The following is a 17,623-nucleotide window of genomic DNA, read 5'->3' as shown; positions in this document are numbered from 1 at the left end:
CATTTCTGAAAAATTGAGAGCCTGCTACGGCAAAGTAAATAAACAAATGGAACAAATAACTAAGTGGAAAAACTCAAACATCTGCTCATGCTTGGTTTGAAGCCACTTTGTATATTTGAATGTAGGTGTTTTTGACAGCAATGGGTTGGCTCTACATTGTTTTATTGACATTGAAGTCCATATCAAATGGCAAATTTTACCTTCACTTTAATCATATCTATGTTGCCATATAAAGGTTTCCTCTCTCCATCCAAAGCTTTATGATTAAAAACGAATGAGTGGGGACTTCCCTGGTGGCACAGTGGTTAAGAATCCACCCGCCAATGCAGGGGACACGGGTTTGGGCCCTGGTCTGGGAGGATCCCACATGCCGCGGAGCAACTAAGCCCGTGTGCCACAACTGAGCCTTTACTCCAGAGCCCGCGAGCCACAACTACTGAAGCCCACGCGTCTAGAGCCCGCGCTCCGCGACAAGAGGAGCCACTGCGATGAGAAGCCCGCGCATCGCAACGAAGAGTAGCCCCCACTCGCCGCAACTAGAGAAAGCCCGCGTGCAGCAACCAAGACCCAACGCAGCCAAAAATAAATATAAATAAATAAATAAATTTATTCTTTTTAAAAAAAGAGTGGAGGAGGGCTTTTGAAGGAGTGACTGATAGGACAATCCTGCTGAAGATCGTTTATATTTTTAAACTTCTGTACCTCAGCCTGGCCCTGTTCCCACCCCTAAGGTGCGTCAGCAGTTTCCAGCGTCTCCCTGTCTCAGCCCCCAGACAAAAGATGTGCCAACCCACTGCAGGCTTCTGCATCACAGCCACCCCACCTTCCCCTGGCAGTGTGCTAAAGGCTCCTTGGTCATTGAGTCCTGGAATGATGAAGCTGGAAGGGGCAACACACATCCTCTATCCCCCATTGAATAAACTGGTGTCTGCAATTATCTTTTCGGAGATACCTGGAAACAGAGCAAATGAAAGCAGCAGAGCCGAAATTAATATTTATTTCCTTTTATTAGATAATCTCAAATGCAGCTTGGAGAAGAACAAGAAGGAATACGACTACTGAATTATAAGAAGCTGAGCTTACTTTATTCAACAAAATTTATCCAATGTATCAGCATATCAAGCAGTCAGCTAGGTATCTGGGGTGGCACAGTGAACGAGACAGGTTGACTCGGCTCTCACGGAGCTCACATTCTAATGCGGAAAGCAGACAACTCCAGGTGGGATAGATGCTTAAAATGAACAAAGCAAGGCGCGAAGTGTTTTAAAAACCAGAGATGCGGGAGGCAAGCATCCAATTTAATCTATAGAAGGACCCCTTATGGAGGTTAGTAAGCTAATCTAAAGATGCTAGGTGTTAACTAAGTGAGTGGTTCTCGCTGTGGTATTTTGGAAATTGATGGGATTGTTGGCTTCACAATAATTGCGGACTTTTACTGGCATTGAGTGGATGTAGCTAGGGAAAACAGATGCCCTGCAGTGTGTGGGTTAGTCCCACACAAAGAAGAATTATTCGGTACCCTATACGACTTTCTAATGTCCTGCTGGACATTTATGTAGGACTTACAGCTCGCCTGAGAAAATATAATTCCTTTTTTCCTCTTAGACAATCTGTAATTTGTCTTGTCCTATTATCCTTATTTCCATTAACGTAATTTCGCTCTTTCCCTTACCACATACAGAGAAGGTATATGGTCTGTTATGACTTACCCTAATACTGGTTTTCATTCTGGTGTCACCCATACTAATGACCTTTCCTTCTTCTGTACTTCTTTACAGGAAACAGCCTCTGATCGACTCTTAAATCCAAACCTGTTCACTATAAGTAGAAGTAGATATCTATTTCATGATGTCGTATAGCGTGGTCATGCTGGAGCATTTACACATTGATATTCATTTTATCTTTATTACAAACTTCTTTCCTTCTGTCTCTCCATTATAATAGGGCAGTAAATTGATTTCTTAAGAAATTCATGTAGATTGTAGTATCTGAATCATCTCGGGACAGCAAACGGGATGTTACCAATTGCTCTGAAAAAGGTGAATAGATCCGATAGGGTTTGTGGTTGCCACCATAATGGCAGTGGGGGAGAGGGCGCTACTGGCATTTAGTATGTGAGAGCCAAGTATGCTGAATATATCGCAATACATTGGACAGCTCCTCACAATAAGTAATTACTCTGCATGCTATACGAATTTTGAATGTCTCACTAGACATTCGTGTATGACCTACAGCTCGCCTGCAAGAATATAGTTATTTCCTCATTTTCTCCATTTCGACAATCTGTAGATTTTCTCTTTTTTTAAGTTTATTTTATTCTATTTTTTTAACTTTTAAATTTTTTTGTCTGCACCACACAGCATGTGGGATCTTAGTTCCCCAACCAGAGATCGAACTACTGCCCCCTGCATTGGAAGCATGGAGTCCTAACCACTGGCCCACCAGGGAAATCTCTAGATTTTCTTGCATAGTATCTTCATTTCAGTTAAGGTGGTTTCGTTCTTTCTCTTATAGAAATAAGTATTATCACATGCAGATAAGTTACTGTATCACTAGTTTTTATTCCAATGTCCACTCATATCCCTGCTTTTTTATTCTCCCATACTTCTTTATGCAGAATAGCTTCCGATCTCCTACCTTCTTTTAAGTTCAAATTTATTCTTTATAAGTAGATGTAAACGTCTGACTACTTAATGAGGTCTTGTAGTATAGTTGTGCCCAAGTTATGTACCTTTCATTCCCTTTTATGTTGATATTAAGTTTATTTAATTTTAAATTTCCTTCTAAAATCGTTTATAGGTAGAGTATATTACCACTGAATTGCATTTTGAGAATAATGAAAAGGATATTACAAAGTATTTGTCATTAAAAAAAAAAAAAAAAAAAAAAGGCAGGAGTGCTGGGTGCGAACCACCGAGCTAGGTTAAAAGGGGCATCAAAGAACCGAAAGAAAGCCAGGGTGACTGTGAAAGAAAATAAATGAGAGGATAGGGAAGGGAGAGAGCCTGTGGAGCCATGATGATGATTTTGAACTGTATTCTAAAGGCATGATCAGATTTGTGTTTTGAAAGTAAAAAGTTTTAAATTCTTGCTGCTAAGCAAAGAACAACTTAAAAGGCGACAAAGAGGTATTTAAAGAGGAAAACATGGGAACTGCTTAGATGTGCAGGGGGAGGGAAAGAAAGGATGACTTCTGGATTTCTGCTTGAGCAGATGTTTTTCTGGGGGAAAAACTCATTTGTTTGAGATAAGCAGATGGAGAGCTCAGTTGTGGACATGCTGAATTAGAGATGGCTGTGAAAGATCCAACTAAAGATGTCCAATGGGCAGTCGGATACAATTGGATAAACAGCATCTCTACAATGTGAGGGTCAAGATCAGGAAGTGAAAACTCCAAAACAGAAGCTACCATGAAAAAAATAAGTGAATGAAGATATTTTGGCAGGCTTCTCAAAAAATAACCCTACCCTAAAACATATCTTATGCATTTGTTACTGTTGGAGCCCTTCAAAGCCAAGGAGCTGTAGAGGTCTCTGCACTGATCTAAAATCTAATATAAAATCAACTCTAATGCTAATTAATTTTTTTTTTTTTTTTTTTTTTTTTTTTTTTTAACGGGATCTTCCCGGACCGGGGCACGAACCCGCGTCCCCTGCATCGGCAGGCGGACTCTCAACCACTGCGCCACCAGGGAAGCCCAGCTAATTAATTTTTATAACATACCTGCTGGAAGGAACTATAACAGGAAACGTTGGCAACTCGTATGCAATGTTGAAAACGAAAATTGGAAGGAAAACCCTGATTCATGAGAAGAAAGGAACTCTTGGTCCAGGCACCTCAGCTGCTCTAAAAACTGACTGTGCTGCAATTCCACACAATCCGTCATATTTAGAAGAAGCAGCCCCTAGCAGGTGCGAGGCTTGTTTGGGGCATTGTTCCCTTCATTCTGATTCTGTCTCCCTAGCAAACTCATCTCACCTCCTTAGGGGCCCATCCTTCAGCAGATGGCCCTGCTCCTAATTTCTTGATGAGCCTCAACTGCCACAGCGAACGACGACAACAGCACTCAGATTTCTCAGTGGTGCTTGTGTGAATCTGGTTGCTGCAACTCAGTCCCCCCAAAATACCAACCAACACTTCATGAAAGTCTGACCTGAAAAAAGCCTTCTCTGTGATCTTAGAATATAAATGTCTACTTTGCCCTAATTTCACAGAGCCCAAATGGGCAGTTAACTCCAGTTGGTTGCTTCTCTCTGAGCCCCACTTAGCAGCTTTTTAAGTTGAATTTCAGAAAGCGTCAACCTGGATGGAATGTCCTAAATAAACGTAGAGATAAAGAAACGCATGCCCCCAAATCAGTTTCACCATGAAGAAAAGGTATAGTACTGCAGTTATGTCCGTGCTAGCATTTAAATTGCCCTTACATTTTTTTCCCCCAGTGTATCCCTAAGAATTTTCCGCCAACTTTTCACAATCTTCCATCCAAGATTTGCTTGTACTGTCTTATGTCCTTATTTCAATAGGTATTTTTAGATTTCTCTCAAATTTCCCAAATGAATTTTCTTTCAATTTAACGAAAACAAAACCATGTCATGCAATGAACTAAAAGTAGTTGGAAGAGAAAGTTTGCTGCAGTTACAGAAGTTTTACAAGTGAGTCTTTACCACTTACATCTAAGGCAGTGATTCCCAAACTTTATGACACGTTTCAATCCTCTTCCTGGCTCTCATCCCCAGAAAAAGTGATTTAGTTGGAATGGGGTGAAATCTGGACAGTGGAATTTTTTAGAGCTTCCCAGATGATTCCAATGTGCAGCAAAGTTTGGGAACCACTGATCGAAGGCATTTATAGGAGAGGAAATGTAAGTTTAACTATCATCTGGGGCAGTCTGGTTCTATAAGTGAACAGAAGGGTTATGGCATCCTTTACGATGCTGTAACCATCATTTCTAACTAATCACACAGGCTTTGTCTGTTTCGGTATATTCAATCACATATTCTGGGTAAATCTGGTCTTTCTGAAAGATGACAAAAACAGAGGGATTCAACCTTGTATCCACACAGCTGTCATACCGCAGAGGAGGGCTCATGTAACCCATATGTCCTTCAATAAAATCTCCAACCAGGACTCGGGCTACAAACATAACAATGTTTTTGGGATCACACAGGCAATTTTTATGGGAATTGATGGCATCTTTTGTGAAGTAGTTTCCTAGAAATAATCAGAAAAAGAAAAAGGTTAAGAATTATTATAAAAGAAGGTATATAGTTTATAAGATTATTTACACATAATCACATGATAGGCATTGACCAAGTATATATGTCAGCAATACCTTACTGATACTTATAACTTTCCTTTGTACTTAAAAAAAATGTTCGTTATGCAAGTAAACTTGAATACAGTGTATAACCCTACTGAAATAACAGAAACATTTGCTACTCTGCTGGATTCACAGCTATGGTGTTAAGCCACCGGATACAATGAGCAACTGCTGGTATCACAGTGGCTCAATTCATGCAAGGCAAGTTGAACTGTAACTGATAAACCAAAGATACTCCAACAGAGTATTATATTGTGTACATTCTAAGGAGGAAAAGTCATTTACTACTATGGGAAGGTTCTGGAAAAAGGGAAAGGGAGACGAGATGTAGCACGAGCAAACAACTGACCCTGGCAGAGCTCTTCGGACAGTTCATCCATCGTCCTCAATTCTAAAACAACCTCTGATAATCACTGATGTTTCCAAACTCAGCAGATCAACAACCAGTTCCTGACAAATTAAAATTTCCTGTTTTTATTTTTATTATTGCCCAGTGTTTTTCTGTCCTTTAAAGGAAAGGAGTATATATTGCAAATTCTGATTTTCTATGCAAAAATTGATAAGTAAAATGAATTTGCTGTATTTACGACGACACATGTTTAATACATTTTTCTTTTATTTTGCTTCGTGTTATTATTGATTTTTTTTCATAATTAAGATGTTTGAATTCCAGAAATATTGCTTATCCTGAATAAGTCAGATACAGGCCATTCTGGGTAAATGATGTTCAGCTATATTTAGAATTAAAAACAAAAAGTCTGGGCTTCCCTGGTGGCGCAGTGGTTGAGAGTCCGCCTGCCAATGCAGGGGACACGGGTTCGTGCCCCGGTCCGGGAGGATCCCACATGCCGTGGAGCGGCTGGGCCTGTGAGCCATGGTTGCTCAGCCTGTGTGTCCAGAGCCTGTGCTCCACAACGGGAGAGGCCACAACAGTGAGAGGCCTGCGTACCACAAAAAAAAAAAAAAAAAAAAAACTAAAAGTCCGGCTATACTGACCTACCATTTACACTCCCACTCTCCTTCCCAAACACAGTTAATGGCCTGGTGGGAATACTCTCACACTTGTTTCTATGTATTTACATACATATATGTACATAAACTCTGATAAGTTTTATGTTTGCTCCTAAATGGGATCATGCTATATGAACTGTTCTACAACTTTTTTTCCCACTTTAGTCCAAGAAATCTTGCTATGTCAGTACATCTAACCCCAACCCATTCTTTTTAATGGCTGTATAGGATTCCACTGTAAGAATGCATAATTTAATTTAATTACTCCAGAAATTAACTGATGAAAATGTAGGTTGGTTTCACATTTTTTTGTCTATTACCAGTAACACTTCTAAATAAATGCTGAAATATCCTAGTAAATATACCTTTGAGAACCCATATAAATATTTCTGTAGAACAGACCGCAAAACTATAGTGGCTGAGTCATAGGATATAAGCATATTAAAGTTTGATATCACAGATTGCCCTCTAACTAAAAATGTTACCACCAATAATAAAATCATGTTTTTCCACATCCTTGCCAACATTGGATATTATCTATCCTTTTAATTTTTGTCAATATATACTGGGCAAAAATATCTGATTTTAATATGCATTTTCTGAATACTAGTATATTGAGCATCTTTTCATATGCTTATTGGCATATTTCATATATGCCAATATATGAACTGCTTTTTCATCTTTTTTTTCTCTGAACTGCTTTTTCATCTTATTTTTCCCCTGTTGTATTGTCTTTTTCTTACGGATGTGTGACCAAAACAAGCTTAAATTCAAGAACTAGTAAGTCCATCAAGATCTTTTTACAGTCTTATGCAGTGAGCCAATAGGTACTTGGAAAATGACCAGGGATACGAACAAAAGTCAACCCACCACATTTCTATTGTGCCACCCACTCCTCTCTGTGCCAAAGACGCTCCTTCAGCTGCATTCTGTACTGCTCTGTTATAGCCTCCGCAAGCAAACTAGGACTAGAGGCTGTGCCCTCTTTATTTGTATTATTTCTCACTGTGATGGACCCCCACTACATATTCTGTATGCACTACCCATCTCTTTTCATCACAGGACAGTCATACTTCATTTCTTAAGTGTCTACAAAGAGCAATTCCTCGTATGTCAATTTCTAGAACTTCTAAACAATTCAAGCTGTTCTGGAATGCAATCTTTCTAAAGCATACACACCTCTCTGATTTAAAAAAAAACAGAACAAACTCATTTTACCCTTTATTTTACTACTACCTCAGATGCAGATATTAATTCTGACATGGTGTTATAACAGAGGGATGCCCTGTTGAGTTACTAAGGTGGATAGAGCTGTTTTCTTTTTTTTTTTTGGGGGGGGGGAATATTAATATTTGCAATACATATCTGATAAAAGATTCATATACAGAATATACAAGAAGCCCCTATAAACCAGTAAGAAATAGGCAGATCATACATTTAAAAAATAAGCAAAGGAATTTAAATAGCTACTTAAAAAAAGAGGAATAATAGTCAGTAAAATAGGTACAAATTCTCAATCTCCCCCTAGCTGTTTTCTCCTATACTAATAACTCCAGCATGAGAAAAAAAAAAATTGTGTTTGTGCCTTGCAGATCACTTTTCCTCCTTCTCCACTTAAAAGCTATTAACTTTCTTCTCGCTGCCTGCCTCTAGTACCTCTTTATTCCCACTCCACACACTTGCTGGGCTGAGAAAAAAGACACTGTTATTGGCATAGGACTAAATGGATTCTGGGGAGCTCCCAAGGATAAACATACATGATCTTTGGTGCAGGAATTTCATGACAACATGGGCTACTTATAGAGTTGTTCACTCTTTCAGACCCTGAGTGACATTCCAGAATGCTAACATTTACAGATAAGTGAATTCCAGTTATGCATGTAAAAAGTGTAAAGTAAATAGTATGGAATTACTGGTAAAAACAGATTTGACTTAAAGCAACTGGAATTAACCACAAAACCTATTTTCGACATTCAGGGATAGCTGCACATATGTCTTAATGGCACTGAGTTTTTTTTACAGTTGTTCAATTAAATTTTTTCTATCTTCTAAGAAAGTCTGAGTGCTAATATGATTATTTCTGTTTATCATTGACAACTGAATGAAGAATGACTCTTTATACAGGCATTATAGATCTTTGGAGGATATTTTTATCATTCTCCATTGAGAAAAGAGTAACCATCACCCTAAATAACTGATTTTTAAAAGAAAGCATCCGGCTTTCTTTTCTCCTTTTTGTTCTTTTTTTATGGAACGCTTCAAGAATTTGCGTGTCATCCTTGAGCAGGCACCATGCTCATCTTCTCTGTATCATCCCAATTTTACTATATGTGCTGCTGAAGCGAGCACAGCATCAGGTTTTTTTTTTTTTTTTTTGCGGTACGCGGGCCTCTCACTGTTGCGGCCTCTCCCGTTGCGGAGCACAGGCTCCGGACGCACAGGCTCAGCGGCCATGGCTCACAGGCCCAGCCGCTCCGCGGCATGTGGGATCTTCCCGGACCGGGGCACGAACCCGTGACCCCTGCATCGGCAGGCGGACTCTCAACCACTGCGCCACCAGGGAAGCCCCTCATCAGTTGTTTTTAAATCATGTTTATATAACCTGGAATAAGCTTAAATGATCCAAACCAAAGACCCAAGCTTTTAACCTACTCTCCTAAGACCTAGACTCTGTCTTGTTGCAAATACCCCTTTCAAGGAAGAGATCTTTGGAAACCCAACATCCTCTTCCCGCCTTCTGCCACTGCGTGGTTGTAGGCCACCCTCATTTCTGGCCAGGACTCCTGAAACAACCTCCTAATTGCTCTCTCCACCTGCAATCCTGGTCCTGCCCATCCTCTCTTCACACTGTAGCCAGGGACACGTCACTTCTTTCCTAAAGCATTGGTGGTTTGCAGTTGTCCTCAGGATAAAATCCATCATCCCTTCAGCATGGCTTGCAAAGTCTTTCGGGATCTGACCCCAACCTACGGCTACAACCTCATCTTTCGTCACTCTCACCACACCTTAAGTGTGCTGTGCTGTGCTGTCCACAGCCTCCCTGGCCTTTGTCAATCTCTTGTCTTCATAAACACTCTTCTCTCAACTTTTATTTTTTTCCCTAGCTAGCTTCTGTTTGTCCTAGAGATCACACTTAGACTTCACAATGTGCTGATTTTCTAGAGTCTACTTTGATTCATTTTTTTCATTCATTCAGTATAACTGATATAATGGGATAAGACTGTCAAAAATATTATGCTTTTTTCCCTCCAATTCTTTATACACAACTATCCTTCATTTAGCCAGACACATACTTTGTCTCAAAGAGAATTAGAATCTTGGAAGGAATATATAAGGAGAAATAATTATGGTCAGCTTTTGATTAACAAAATAGGATCTAGAAATACATTGCAAAAAATGGCAGACTGGGCTTCCCTGGTGGCGCAGTGGTTGGGGGTCCGCCTGCCGATGCAGGGGACGCGGGTTCGTGCCCCGGTCCGGGAAGATCCCACATGCCGTGGAGCGGCTGGGCCCGTGAGCCGTGGCCGCTGAGCCTGAGCGTCTGGAGCCTGTGCTCCGCAACGAGACAGGCCGCGGCAGTGAGAGGCCCGCGTACCACAAAAAAAAAAAAAAAAAAAAAAAAAAAAAAGCAGACTTTGTTAACTAGAAAGAACTCTGAATAAGACCAGAAGGAACCCTCTCCCAGTTGAGAGTCAAAAAAGGGCCAACTTGGCTCTGACTCAGTCTTTCAGGGACCTTGGGTCTGGGTCCAGAGGGTGGTCAGTGGCAGGGGAGTCCAGGAGCAGAGGAATGTGTGGTGCACTCCCTGGTAGAACACCAACATTCCAATGCCCTGGAGACTCTGGAGTTTTCTACATAGACACTCAGATTATCTTGACATTTTTGTTTCCTTCTTTCTAACCATTTGGCATCTTGAGGTACCTGGGTTGCAGAATCTTGCACCCTGGATCCTAAACATGTTCCCTGACCTTATACATGTCCCGTCCAGTGTCTTGAATCCAGCTGGTACCAGGACAGGTCCTTCCTTGCTTAGCCACCCCCCAAACAAGTGCTTCTTTTTCTAATTTCACTTTGCTTCTGCTTTTTATCCAAATCTGAGTTTTTATAATCTCCTCTGCTGTTAAGGTGGGTGGCTTTCACCTAACTGCTGCCGTTCTTCTCCTCAATCCAGTCTGATCAGTTCTGGGCCACGGTGCAGCCTGTAGGAACTCGTTTACTCACCTGCCTTCCACTCTTCTCCTCTACGTCCTGTTACATGCCTGGTTTCCAACTCCAGTTTATCAAGCTGTAACCCAGAGCCCTTCTATCCTTCCAGGCACGTCTTACCACCTCTTCACATAGTCATGTATAAATTACACAGACAACAGCCTATCCAGAGGGGTTTCACGCATGCAACAGGGGTTCTTTTTTTTCCCCTCAGAGAGTAGCCATCTCTTTGAGATCTGTCCCTTGGCCTCTGTTAAGATAACTGCCTGATCTTTTTAAGATTACGGGCCCAGTGGTGTTCATACCAGTCTATCTAGACCACATTAACAGCATCATGGGAGACAGAACTGGAAAGCCAACATTAAAAATAAACACGAACAGAACAAAAACACCTCCTAATTCCATGTAACAGGAGACAGGCCAAGGAGAAGGATCCCTCCCTGACCTTCCCAAGGGAGGGTGGCATGGGGAAAGTTCCTTGAGGAACACCCTGCATGTCCGTGAGAACTGCTGGCGCCATCCTCGCCTCTTGCGTCCATGCTACACAAAGGCGTATACTTGGCCACGAACAACTCTCCCCTTTCACCAAATTAAAGGAAGAATGACAGCCAGTGAGTAACACTGTCAAGTCATCCAAATACACTTCAGAGCATTTCAGCACTCTTCTGTTCATAAAAGAGGAGAAACAAACTAAGCATCCAAGAATGTCACTATCAGAGCCAGTTATGGCCAAGACCTGGGAACATGTATATATTACACACACCGTATTTCCATTTTCTAGGAGAAATATTTGTTTGACTTCTGACATAAGAGACTCATGAGAAACTGATGGGTTTAAATGTCACACATGTTATATTTCACTCAAGATGGTTACTCTGCTTTCTCCAAACATTTCTCAGTAGGTTTTAGTGATGTGTTTAAACTTAAGAAATGCTCATCTAGTCATTCCCCAGCTTAAAACCCTTTATTAGCTTCCCATGCCCTGGGGTCAAGTCTATTGTGTGGCCATGTCTTGGACCAATTATTCCTGACTCTTTGAGGCTGGTGAACCCCACCAGTTTTGGGGAATACCTCTCCAACCTGTTCAGGTGTCCACAGGGCCTGTTCTTTTCATCTACAGCAGCTGAACATTTGCAATCATTAAATTATATTGTCATATAATGGTGTGGGGGGGAGCATGTCTAACTTGTTCACCACTGTGTCCCCAGCATATAGCACATAGAAGGCACTCAAAAATATTTATTCACTGACTGATTGGCTTCTTGCTTTTCGCGGGGAGGGGTTGAATTTAATCTTAGGTATATGAGTTGAGCCCCCTTTGAAAATGTGATAAACTATTACTTGTTCCCTTAAGATGAGTGATTCTTGGACTTGCCTGGGGGCGCAACAGTTAAGAATCTGCCTGCCAGTGCAGGCGACACAGGTTCGATCCCTGGTCCAGGAAGATCCCACATGCCGAGGAGCAACTAAGCCCGCGAGCCACAACTACTGAGCCCACATGCTGCCACCATTGAAGCCTGCGCACCTAGAGGCCGTGCTCCGCAACAAGAGAAGCCACCACAATGAGAAGCCCGTGCACCGCAACAAAGAGTAGCCCCCGCTCGCTGCAACTAGAGAAAGCCTGCGTGCAGCAATGAAGACCCAAAGCAGCCAAAAAAAAATTTTTTTTTTTGTTCGCAGTACGCGGGCCTCTCACTGTTGTGGCCTCTCCCACTGCGGAGCACAGGCTCCAGACGCGCAGGCTCAGCGGCCATGGCTCACGGGCCCAGCCGCCCCGCGGCACGTGGGATCTTCCCGGACGGGGGCACAAACCCGTGTCCCCCGCATCGGCAGGCGGACTCTCAACCACTGCACCACCAGGGAAGCCCCCCAAAAAACTTTTTTAAAGAAAGAAAAAAGGATGAGTGATTCTTTGGGTTTTGAGTTGCATGAAGGAACTGAAGAACAATAAGGAAAGAGCTGAAAAGATTTTGTGTGACCACCAGTGTGGCCTGAGATGGGAGAGGCCTCATCTCCCATCTTTGATTAGAAGCTAGCAGTGGCGGTGGGATGGGCATACGTCAGGAAGAGCCATGGCCAGAACTGAGGAGCAACGGTAGACAAAATCATCAACAAGGGGGAGTACCTTGCAAGATGTATGAGATGCCTTGGTTTCCCCACCCTGCCGTTCCCGCCAAACACAAAAGACAGGAGGGAAGCAGGGCTAAGGTGCAGTAATCAAGTCCCACGGCAATTTCCCACTCTAATTTGGACATTTCAGGTTAACATGAGCTTATTTTCTCTCCATGACTGTAAACGCCTGGATGTGCTGGCTAATACAAAATAATCACATATACCTCATAATAGGAGCATGTGTAGAGCCTGAGCTATGGTTCTACTAGTTCGGCTTCTCTATCCCATACAAACCTTTTCCATATTTGGTGTTACCATTTCCATGTAAGACCCAGTCAAAATTATTCGCACAAATAGACTCTACATGGGTGCGTCTCACTGCACAAAATAGGATTTGCTCCTTTGTCTTCATCTCCTTTTTCTTCCTAATATAGGAAATATGAGACTTAGTATCAGGAATATTCCTCATCCACTCCAGTTAATAACATTAATCCCAACGAAAGTCTAATCATCTTAAAATTTTATTCTGCTAGCTTTCAGAATGGAGCTACTAACATTAAGGCAACAGCTGTAAAAAAATAAATATATGAAAACTTTTAAATGATAAGACACATGAAAGCATTTAATTGTAAAGCTAAAGCTGAAAGAGAGAAGCTTGAGTGGACACAATGAAAGCACAAGTAGAGATCGCAGAAACTGTTGACTACTAAAATGAACCAGTGAATATAAATCTTAAAAGAGAGATCTCCACTAATCCTTTCAAACTTTCTGTCAAGACGCCTGATAATGTGGCCACCAACCTTTCAAAAGCCTTCAAGAGCTTTTCGTTCTGGATCTTCCTTATCTTTTCAATCTTGAAATTTTTCATGGAAGCTTTAAAATACGCACTCACTTTGGTATATTCCAGACAGTCATGATTGATCTCAAGCAACTAAAAAAATTTAAAAATATATGAGTGTGAAACAGGAAACATTTAAGGCATGATATGTCCATAGGTATGGCTGCCTGTGCCATGAAGAATCCTTGCCAGGCCTCTGACAGCAGATGGGATAAGCTGGCTTAGGCTTTCCACATCTGGCAGTCCATTCCAGTGATGAACTAGATGGCATGGAGCCCGTCGGTTCAGGCTGACTTGAGGCTAACAGAGCATGATGCCTGAAGGCAAACGGAGCGTCCCCACCCCATCCCCAGGTGTGTGACTTAGTCCAATGACCTGGTGAGTTCCCTGCCTAAAGCCAGTGCAGGGGCAGAGGCATTGGAGGTACCCAAGGAGCCCAAGCAGGGCTGCCTGCACCCAAAGCTGGAGTCTGATGTGGAGGCTAAATGATCCAGGAAGAGTCTCGCCCCAACCAGGCGAGGTGATGAGGTAAGGCACGCTTCAACTCCCACAGAAACTTGTTCGTTAACTCCAACTAACGACAAGTCGCTTTTACTGTGAGTTCCAGTTTTCTCGTCTGTAAGGTAGGGAATCGAATACCTATTTTACAGGTTTGTTGTGAGGATCTATCCCAAGGAGATCGTGTGTGCCTGCCTGGACTCCGGAAACAATGACATGCCCTGTAGAAGACTTGTTCTCTGGGAAAGTGGCACATGACACAATCACCATTCAGATGTCAGCCTCTGAATCTTGATTCAAGGGTTTTGCAGAAGCGATTCACTCACTCCTTCACTCATTAATTCATTCAAATACACACATTTGTAGCAAAGTACTTTGTCCCGTCTTTAAACAATTCACCCACTAAAAAGTAAAAACCAAGTACCTCATAGCCATTCGAGGATGAGACGCACGTGTCCACCTGTTGAGGACGAAATACCGAGATGAAAGGATCTGGTTGGGTCCTCACCTGCTGCTGGCTGCAAACAAGACAGAAAAAGAAATTCACCTGGCTCCCTGTTTCATGTGCCCAAATCACTTTCTGTGCTTAACTTCAACTAAGGTGAGGTTCCTCGGAAAACTTCCCCTTTGAATCTTCTTTGGACTACATCCCTGCATATTCCCGGTGCACACATATCAGTAATCATGCTTTTAAAAAAGGTGGTAATCATTCATAATTTGGTAAATTGTTATTTTCCCATTGATTTAAAATGTAAAAGCCTTGACTCTTTTTTACATTTCTGCTTAACCTTCAAAGGTCCTAATGTGTTAGCATTAAGTAAGTGTCTTACAGCTTCTTTGTCAAGTGATAAACACTAAAATAGGGGTACAGGGAAAAGAATCCTGCCTTTCCTGGATGAACTGTATTTCAGAGTAACCACACACGTGAGTGTTCCCTACTCACATGTACAACACATAGGGATTTATTGTACAATTTTAAGTTTGAAATTTTCCATAATGAGAAAATTAAATTTTTAAAAATGCTTTAAGGAAAATAACTCTTTAAAGACCCCCTTCTGTAAAATGAAGATTCTTTTGGAATGGGAGAAATTGGCCCCAATTTATATTTTAAGCTCCGATTTCCATACTATACTAGTAGAGTGCAGAACAAATTCAATTAATACGGTGTAAGGCGCTCATCGACAACGCTACAGTTCATTTCTCTTCGGGCTGTTCAGAATAATACTCACAGCCCTCAGTCTGTCCTAAAGCAGTGTGTCCCCTCTGGGCTCATGACAGCAGGATTCAAGCTGGTTCTCTCCACAGCCGCCCACGAACGGTTTTCTCAATTCATTTTATTCACTCACTCACTTAGCTGACTATTTAGTATCACTATGTACCATTCATCATACAGAATATTTCAAGAGCTTTGAGGAGCTGCTATTTGTGGAGGGGAGGGAAGAGGTGGAGGATTATACTAGGGGAGACAGGTGGGAGTGTACTTGACGCCTCTCAACCCTGCGATATTTTTACTTTATTCATGTGAATGTTAAAAGAACTGGAGGGGGGCTTCCCTGGTGGCACAGTGGTTGAGAGTCCGCCTGCCGATGCAGGGGATACGGGTTCGTGCCCCGGTCCGGGAAGATCCCACATGCCACGGAGCGACTGGGCCCGTGAGCCGTGGCCACTGAGCCTGCGCGTCCAGAGCCTGTGCTCCGCAACGGGAGAGGCCACAGCAGTGAGAGGCCCGCGTACAGCAAAAAAAAAAAAAAAAAAAAAGAACTGGAGGGAACTTTAGCTGGCTAGGCTGATCCGATTCTAATTCTTGGGAGTTTGAATTAAGAAATTCAGAGAAAACTGGGTAGTAGCAGCAGAAGGTACAGCTGAAGGGATATAAAGATTGGAATAATGAGGTTAAAATTGTCAAGCATCAGCCAGAGAAAAGTCTTAGGAGATACAAAGATAGATATGCACATAGATATAGAGAAGGTTGCTGAGTCTCTTAGCAGGGGAACAGAATCAGAAGACAAGCAGCTAAGATTTACTTGACAAATGTACTAGGATCAAGCCCATGTTACAGATGGGGGGATGCAGAGTGATTAGTTTGTCCAAATCCACACAACTGATAAGCAGCAGGCAGAATCGGAGCCTAGACATGTAGCTCCAGAGTCGGGCCGTTAACCTGGTCACAGGCAAAGATCTGTGACCCCAGGCTGCTCAGGCCCTAAAGCAGCACTGGACCCAACTCCCGGTCCTAAGGCCCTCGGAGAGCTCAGGTCCCCAGCCTTGGCCTCTTGCAAAACGTCGTTTTCCCTACTATACCACGTTTATCCCTTTAGTAACTTCCCGTTTCCATGGAATACCTTAATTCTTACAACCAAAAGGACCTAATTAGAACACCGACTTCACACCTGCCTTGACGTCTGTTTTACATAATCACTCATCACCCAGGGGGAAAAAAAAAAATCCAACTCCAAAAAACGTTCATGAGCAATGTAGGTTTTTGTTTTTTTTTTTTTTTTTTGCAGTATGTGGGCCTCTCACTGTTGTGGCCTCTCCCGTTGCGGAGCACAGGCTCCGGACGCGCAGGCCTAGTGGCCATGGCTCACGGGCTCAGTTGCTCCGCGGCACGTGGGATCTTCCCGGACCAGGGCACGAACCCGCGTCTCCTGCATCGGCAGGCGGACTCTCAACCACTGCGCCACCAGGGAAGCCCAAGCAATGTAGGTTTGACTGAGTTTCATGAGCAGACAAGAGGAGTCGCACCGCAGCAAAATTTCCTTTACAAATCCCCTTTCATCAACTTTATCTTTCCCCAAAGCCTTTACTCAGGCAGCTACCACATCCCTTTTTTCTCTCCATTTCTTTCTCAGCCTCCCACCCCTTATAAATCCACGTAACAAAACTAAAGATACCCAGAAGAACCCACAGCAAAACAAAAACCCAGTAATTGTGCATTTGATGATTCTTTCCTAGGAACAACCAGCCGTTCACAGCTGAAGAAGCTGAGCAAAGAGTAAGAGAGCTGCCCAAGGTCCCCTGGGAATTGGAGGGAAAGACAGACTTGCCGCTCCAGAGTTCTTTCAGTCACGCGGTACCGCTTAGCAAGTACCCCACTCATTGTTAAAGCAAAAGAAAATTGCAGTGCTATGTGAGCAGGAACATTTCAGAAAACAGGGTCCAGATTCATGAGTGACTCAATGAGATCAGCATGTTAACATCTCAAAGCGTGTGCCAGCGGGCAGATTCCAGACACTCACTCTTGTCCACGTTTCACCTGCCCCATATCCCAGTAAGACACAAATGTCGGCCTTCTGACGATATCCTTTTGGGTCTTGGAAGCTATGTTTGTCTGAATCATCCCTTTAGACAGGAAAAAGAAAACACAAATCAAGAATCAGTCCTAGGAAATGATTTATTGTTATTTTTCAGAGGCTAGTAACACAGCAAATATTCATGACTCAACTGTACATGTATGAATCGAGAAAATCCTTTGGGATGGAAATTACTCACGATAAAAACTTGTATTCTTCACTGCCCTTAGTACAAGACCCAGAAAACAAAGAGGTAAATGAGCATTCCTGAATTAATCTAATCTTTAAATCAAAGTCAGGTGGTAAAGAGAGCTAGGGCAGCCAGATTACAAGTCATCACCCATG

General features: G+C 42.4%; 1 protein-coding gene and 1 non-coding gene across 3 annotated transcripts in view; both read right to left on the bottom strand.

The window, feature by feature from the left end:
* Window positions 1-3,613: 3,613 nt before the first annotated feature.
* Window positions 3,614-17,623, bottom strand: part of ZC3HAV1 (zinc finger CCCH-type containing, antiviral 1) — a 62,814-nt gene continuing 48,804 nt past the window's right edge. For both annotated transcript variants that reach the window (XM_067042055.1, XM_059074887.2), the window contains 5 exons: window positions 17,225-17,327; window positions 14,410-14,503; window positions 13,450-13,580; window positions 12,944-13,074; window positions 3,614-5,211 (listed from right to left, as the gene is read on the bottom strand). In XM_067042055.1, the coding sequence (XP_066898156.1) occupies window positions 4,949-5,211; window positions 12,944-13,074; window positions 13,450-13,580; window positions 14,410-14,503; window positions 17,225-17,327 (722 nt within the window). In that variant the 3' untranslated portion in view covers window positions 3,614-4,948. The remainder of the gene's footprint in view (window positions 5,212-12,943; window positions 13,075-13,449; window positions 13,581-14,409; window positions 14,504-17,224; window positions 17,328-17,623) is intronic.
* LOC131763139 (U6 spliceosomal RNA) lies at window positions 8,574-8,680 on the bottom strand. The gene has a single exon (XR_009337537.1). It is a non-coding gene; the product is annotated as a U6 spliceosomal RNA (small nuclear RNA).

Source organism: Kogia breviceps, chromosome 9, assembly GCF_026419965.1.
Source record: "Kogia breviceps isolate mKogBre1 chromosome 9, mKogBre1 haplotype 1, whole genome shotgun sequence".
NCBI lineage: Eukaryota > Metazoa > Chordata > Mammalia > Artiodactyla > Physeteridae > Kogia > Kogia breviceps.
The sequence above is the reverse complement of the archived record's forward strand: the minus strand, read 5'-3'. Positions and strand labels throughout refer to the sequence as shown.